The sequence below is a fragment of the Octodon degus genome, unplaced genomic scaffold, assembly GCF_000260255.1.
Source record: "Octodon degus isolate 3935 unplaced genomic scaffold, OctDeg1.0 scaffold00159, whole genome shotgun sequence".
Taxonomy (NCBI): domain Eukaryota; kingdom Metazoa; phylum Chordata; class Mammalia; order Rodentia; family Octodontidae; genus Octodon; species Octodon degus.
The window spans coordinates 692,619-700,169 of NW_004524735.1; the positions used below are offsets into that span (position 1 = coordinate 692,619).

The 7,551-nt window shown below is 38.9% G+C and overlaps 1 protein-coding gene across 1 annotated transcript in view; it reads right to left on the minus strand.

Moving 5' to 3' along the window:
- The window catches only part of Luzp2 (leucine zipper protein 2), a 516,158-nt gene that overhangs the window by 57,616 nt on the left and 450,991 nt on the right, over positions 1-7,551 (minus strand). Inside the window, exon 8 of the mRNA XM_004642693.2 lies at positions 388-552. Coding sequence (XP_004642750.2) covers positions 388-552 — 165 coding nt within the window. The remainder of the gene's footprint in view (positions 1-387; positions 553-7,551) is intronic.

A 7,551-nucleotide genomic window follows, 5' to 3' on the forward strand; every position in this document is an offset into this window, starting at 1 on the left:
AGCGCTTATTCCACTGAGCCATCTCCGAGGCCCCATCAACTTAATTTTTTGAAGAATGTTTTATAAAGATGACATCCGTACCCAAAAGTATCAAACCTGTGTTTCATAGTGAAATGTAATACAAAATAGTATATTTTAACTACTTTTCCATTTTGTTATCATTTAAACAATTATATGACCCTGGCTGTAAAGCCAGACTACTGTAAAAACACGGCCTTCCAGTGCTCTCTGGTTATGACCAGGCTTCTCAAACTGAGCGACTTCCAGATCCTTCTACACCCTTCAGTGAACTTTATGTCCTGGCATGGTTCATCTAGGACATACAGAATGGCCTTCCAAAGACTGGGCTGCACTTAGCATCACCTTCCAAGTCTGGATGAAATGTACCTGGCTTTTTGTCCTGGCGTCTGGAATCTTCCCTGCCATTGTCTTGGGGGGGAGGGACAGCTGGGCTGGGTTAGAGGTGATCAGACTCAGAGGCGGAGGTTGGTCGCGGAAGACTGAAGTCAGGCAGAGTTGCACAGTCTCTTTCATTGCTTTCATCTGTGACTCCTGGGGAGGTGGGGGGGGGGGAGAGGGAGAGAAGTGTGCAGGGGGAGGGAAGGAGGGAAGGGGGAGAGAGAGAGAAATTAGTGCTTCCCATTAGGCTGTGATCTTTTCCTACTTCTGTTTTCCTACCCTACTCCACACATGCTAACATCTACCAGTTTTCAAATGTAATTACATGAGCTATGAATTTATTGCAATATACTATTTAATTTAAAACCAATCTGTTTCTAAGAGCTAATGTGTTCAACAATGTATGTTGAAGATCAAGATTTAGAGATAAAGCTTTCTGTTCACTTCAACTGCTTCAATCAAGATGATTTGGTGCAAAAGAATGGTCCTCAAGTCCCCTCTGTTTCTTAGATTGCTTTATTTCCCAATGACACCAGAAGAACAAAATGTGTCTCTCACAGAACTGTCAGTTCTATGCACCTTCTCAGGTAATAGCATTAAGTGGGGTGTTTGTGTGTTTGTTTGCAGTACCAGGGATTGAACTTGGGACCTTCTGCTTGCCAGGTAGGTAGGTGCTTATGCTGACCTATCTCCCCAGTCCCAGGTAATAGTATTTAATCAGAACTAAGAAGAGAAATATTTACTTATGTGTGTAGATCACAATAATCCATTTATTTTCATATGCAAGGAATAATGTGATGTTTTTAAAAATCTGTGAAACTGACCTTATTGATATCATTTATGCATAAACAAAAGTCAGAGTTTTGACAAGACTTCAGACCTAGGCCACAGGGTAGGCTGAAGGTTGATTGTTGCCTCTAAGTTCTATCATTCCCCTCTTCTACTACTACAAATTGTTACACGCTAGAAAGGTTAATCAAAAACGGATTGCAGATGGTACAAAAATCTCCTGTTACTAAACTGATGAGAGATACAGCACTTTTAGGGAAACCAGTAGCTAAGGAGTATTTAGGACAGGAACTGATGAATTCCATGCGAACATCCACATAGAACATGGGATGTTGCCTTTTGATCATGAAAGAGAAGAAAGCCATAAATGATGGGGCCTAGGTCAAGGGACAAATGGGCACACGTGGACCTTTTGTTCTTGGTGTATGCACACATCACTGAGGCAGCAGGATCTGATTTCCTCTTCTGCAACAAAAATAGAAATACAAAAGAAAGCTAGGCAAACAAAGGCATTCTGTGTATTATCCCAGGAACATAAGTTCATGAAGCAAACTTGCCTATGTAGTATTTCCTCACTGGTCCACTTCTGAACAGTTCACTTGGAGCCTAGAGCTTGCCACTGTGTTTTCTGGCCCTGGTCACCTTTCTTCAAGGAGTGTTTACTCATGCAGTGCCCATTCAGAAATCTCTCCCTTCGGGTGAAGAGACAAGCATTAGGGATGCAACCCACAGAGAATGTACCTGTACTGATAACAGCACAGGCATGCATTGCCGTCTCATTACTCTTGCTCTGCTGAGTTGTCTAAAATGAAATGAGAAGCTAGTAAGGACTAAGAGTAGAAGAGTGTTGCTAGGTGGGCAGGAGGAGTCCAGGTTCAATGATGATATTTAGGAATCCAGATGTTACTCTAGGGGCTGGGGAGATGGCTCAATAGAATAACCGCTTGCCTGGCAATCACACGGGCCTGAGTTCAGTCCCTGGTTCCCCCCAAAAAAAAACCCAATATTACTCAACGGCCCTTTGATATGTTTGCCTTGATGTTCAGGTCATTGCTTTTCTTCTATTTCACTGTATTATTGACTGCATATTTTCCATTATATATTATCACCAATTTTGTGTAATTATATGTACATATACACGCACACATGTCTAATTTTCCAACAGTCAACACAATTCTTGACACATAAGAAGGGATCTGCAGGTTTGGAATAAATAATTTAAGAAACCTCAAAAGAAAATTTTACTCCTGCATGTCAGTAAATGAAATGTATTGCAAACTGATTAGGGAAGCTGTCATGGTTCTAATTACTCCCTCTTGGGGTACTGCATCGGTCTGGAGGGATCCTTCTCTTTCTCTCCACAGTCCCAGGTCAACAACACTGCTCAGTTAGGAGCTAAATAATCCAGATTGCACTGAGCTTTGTAAATATTTTCTCATTGAAAAAGTACAGTGAGGCAGGAGAAAGAGTAATGTGCCCGAGTCAGACGTGTTTCGGCTGAGTGCTGGAATTTATACAGCTTTGAGCTGCAGGCTTTCCATCTTCAGATCACATAGGGAGTGGCGGCATGTGCTGAATCTACTGCATTTCATCCTGGCTGCTCTTAGAGCTGGAATCTAAAACTGGGGTCTGGGAATGGCCTAATGCATATGTATGCTAGAGAAGTCTGAATTTGAGTAATGGCTGAACTCAGATCTTTAAAATAATGACCACTGAGATGAATCTTCTGTAAATACAGTTTAGGCAAGACAATTTTTCAATGCAGATTGAAGGGAGTGTGCACTTAGGTTAGGTTTTAAAATATCTGAAAAGGAGTACAGCCCTCTTCTCCTGCACACCACCTGACCTTGCCACCCTATGCCCAGATTAGCGGACTCCACATTATGAAATGAGTTCTCCACTCTGCACCTTTCACTGCTGTAATACTCAGCCACCTGAGAGCTTAGTTTTCCACCTACTTTTAATCTTTCCATAATGATTTATTTTCTTTGCACAACAAGCCTACGTTGCAAACCCCTAGATTCCCACTCCACTCCTTGATTGCATTAGAGATTCTTCCTCCCAGTGGTCATGGATTGGTGTGAGCAACCTGCCTCACATGGCTATTTTTCTATCGGACCTCCCCTGAGTGCCTCTAACTTCCCAAAGCCTGTGACTGGTCCTGCTCAGACTTGGCTTGACTCATTTTCATGATCGGGACCAAGACAAAGCTTTTGCACCCCAACGCCACTGCACTGTCATTTACAGAGCCAGGAGCATTGAGCTCTGCAGCTGCAGGCCACTGATCACCTCGAAGTTCTCTAGAACAAGGTGCTCCTCAGTGGAATACGATATAACCCACGTGTAGTATACTTTCCTCTACAGCTGTAGATGTATCCTTTTCTAAAGTCAATTTTGTTTTCCGTTCTCTCTTTGGTAAAAGTGGTTACTAACCTACTTTTTTCACTTGTTTTGCCATATGGTAATAAAATGCAAACCCACCTAAGATGCCGATTTCTCAGCGTCATTTATTTATTGTTTTTCAACTGCCCCAACTTCATTCTCATTTTACATTTATAAGGGCAGTTTCCTCTGACTACAGCACTCTTAAATGTTCAATTTAAGTATCCCCATCTTCAGCTCATGGATTATCTTCTTGTAGACAAATCCCATCTACGATTCCCAAGAGACATTTGCATTATGGGCTCTGACACCTTTCTAAGGTGGCTCCTTTATGGGTTATTTTGTCCTTATCATCATTTGAAATGAGCATCTTGAATGTAATGTCTTTCAAAGTGGTAGATTTTCTGCAACATTACCCATTTCTAATTCAAAACATTTTTTTTTTGTTAAATGAAATGATAAAGAAATCTCATAAGGAGATATAGGCTGATGTTTTATTACAGAGAGAAATAATGGAATGTTTCTTATATTATCTCATGTATTAGGTGTATAAGAAAATTATTTTCTCAGCAATTAAAATGCTGGCATATTTGTTAATCATCTGGAAAGTTTATGGAAAATTATTACCATGTGTGATTTGAGGATTGTGACAGACCTTATGTTAACTGAACATGTGTTCATAATAGTATTTTCTCAGAAAGTGAGGTATTTTTTCTTGGGATAGAGGACTATAATACATAAAGGCAACTGTGGACCTAGTTTATAATTTACAGACAAGTGAACATTCACTAGGTACCAACATTTTCAATTCCTTTACACAGAGAGAATATCACAGAAAGAACATGATGCAATAACACCTTCTTCTTTGGACACACTATGAAAATCTAAGATGTACTTCTTTTCACTTAATTTCTGCCCTGAGGGCCACAGACATAGCTCAGTAGAATAAGAGTATCACAAAAATAAATAAATAAATAAATAAATACCCTAATTTCTGCCATAAATTAGCACTACGAACCCTAGAAAGACATCTAGTACTTTTAGAGTATGTATCACAGGTCCTTTAGAAATACCTTGAATAGCACAGTCATCTATGTATTAAATTGGTCTTTACTTATGTACTGAATTTGTAACACTTTTTATACTTCTGCCATAGAAAGTAGCTTTCATTCTGCTGTGACTTGACGCAGTATTCTGTGAAGTTCACAGAACTTCAGTCTTCTCTGATAAGGTTTGCTTCCCTGGATGAAATTCTGTTGCCATCAGAAACTCTTCAAGTATTTTAGGTGAAAGTGTGAAAGGTTTCTATGTCATAAATCCATTCTATATTCCTGTAGCTAAGGCTGCTCCTCATTAATAATATATTGCCAAATAAATAGTTAATAACTTGTAAATTTAAGATTCTTAGATCTTGAGATTATTATTGGTTATATTAGGATAATAAACTGTGACAGCTTTTGTTAATTAGGTGAGGAATCCAAGGTGGAGTGTGAATCTGCAGACTTAATGCTGTTTATGGGTTGTTTAAGGTTACTGACACCCATGACATAACACTTGAAGGAGGTGGGGACCCATAGAGCATAAAAATTCTCATGTAAAGATGATGGAGAAAGGAGAAGCACAATTTTGTTAAAATTCACCTTGTACTCATCTTGAAGTGAGCTTGCAATTCTCCCTGACTTTGTGGCTGCAACCTAAGTGCCTCATGTGTACCTGACACCAAGTCTTCTGAACTGGACCTCTAGTGATAGTAATTGCTTTTATAGTCCTTGGTGCCAAAAGGAACAATGAAAATGCTACAGGTTGAGGAGGAAATTGCTGCTGGCCATAGTAGGGCATGCCTGTAATCTTAGCACTCAGGAGGCTGAGGCAGGAGGATCATTGCAATTTTGAGGTCAGCCTGGGCTACGTAATGAAGTTAAAGCCAGTCTGAAGTACACAGTGAGACACTGTCTCTCTGGAACTCAAGAAAAGCATATTTATATTCAGAATTACTGAATAGTTTGAGCTCTATGATCTCTTCCACTATCATCAGTAATGATAACTGATATGTGTGCCCAACTCTGTTCTTAGTGCTTTCCTCTTATGAGGCATGTAATTCCCCCTCTAATCACTCTCACAAAGACGTGTCTAGCACTGGCCCCATCAGGGTAGAAGGAGTGTCAGAATTTTGAATCCATTCATTTAACAGAACAGTTCTGCTGTGACGTGAATGCAGGAAAATGGGCTCTAATAACGAGTACTTGACATCTGCAGCACAGAGCTTCTTCACGCCAAAGTCCAGACTGTGACCAGGGCTTGCATGGGCACTTGGGGTGTTTTAGAGTGTAGAACCGAGCATGAGGCAAGCATAAACCTCAAGGAGAGAAAAACTTTGTGCATTAGTTGTGAATTTTGTAACAGTGGCCAAATTACAATTTACTACTAAATGCTGTGTTCTGTGACTAGACATGCTCTGAATATTAACGTGCTCATCTATTCTCTATGTATCTAGTGCCTCTTAGCTCACGATTCAGTATATGATTATATCACCATTGTTTGTGCTCAAGAAGATGATGAAGATACAGGAACCAAGATTATGTCTCATGCAGTTTCCATATTCCTTAATGTGTAGAAGAGTCACACAGAAAAATTACAAAGCTAGTGAGTCTTTGGATAACTGAAAAGATTCATGCAGTTACATCAGGGAAAGGATTTTGTGTGAGTAATGCTGTGGGAGCCAGAGATGACAAAGACCTGGAGCATGTCAGGCTTTGTTAGCATCATGGGGATTCAGTGTCTTTTCAGGACCTAAATCATACAGCAGAGACTGTGGTAAAGGTAAGAGAGGAGGGCTGTTCATGGCATGATGGAGTGGAACTTTAGGCTTGTAAGTGCCTCTGCATTTCTGAATCCATCACTTTTCGAAAAAGTAAAAGTGAAACCTTATTAAATAGTTAGATGATATAGCATGATTTGGATATAGTGAGAAGTTAGCATACATTGATCTAAATTCTTTTCTGCAAAATAAAATAACTTTTAAAGAAACTAGACTTTGGTAACAAAAAATACTCTTGAACCTCTAAAAGATTTCCCATCAAATACCCATCATTAATCCATTCCTATTCATCAATAATCCATCAAATATTATAATTTAAACAAATTAAATGTTACAATCTCAAAAGAGAAAAGTTGCAATGAAATTATTCATTCATAATCTTAATTTGTCACAGTGTTCTAAATCTAGCAAATGCTATCATCAGCATTCATGGAATGTACACACTAATGCACTCACTCAGAATTTCCAGATATTTTTTGCTCTGTTTGCTCCATTAGTGGAGAAGTTTTGGTCATAACTGAGTAAAAGAAAAGTAAGCCAGATGGTGCTCTCTGAGAAGTAGAATTTTAGTGTGGCCTTTACACAGTATTTCATAGTAAGAGATGGTTAGTGGATGCCACACCACTACAGCTCCAAAGTCAACTGCTCTGAACATTCTGTTCCTTACCCCTGTTCTATTGCAGAATAACCCTGGCAAATATTTCTGAGTAGGAGGAAACACCTTTACAAAATGCCTAAATACATACAGTGCATTACTACAAGTAAGTTTATAAATGCATTTGCCTTCTTTACTTTACTGACTAGAAGGATTACTAAGCTATGCTCACAAAAATTGGCAACAGATAGAACAATTTCCTCAGTTAGAAATAGATTTTGAGAAATACTGGGGCATATAGAAAAGGATGAATAGGAATTAATAGGATTCTGAATTAAATATTAGATTAGAAAGCATTATCTTAGATGTGCAATATCTTTTCTCTATTTCATATAATTTTATGAAATCAATCGGGTTTTACATAGACATAGTTAAGTGCAGTATACTCACATGCAATATGAACAGATTATTGCACATATCGAATGCACATTTCCATACATATGTGATTCATTGTCATACTCTACAGAACTTACATATATGTGCTTACATGAATTACATACAATTTCTC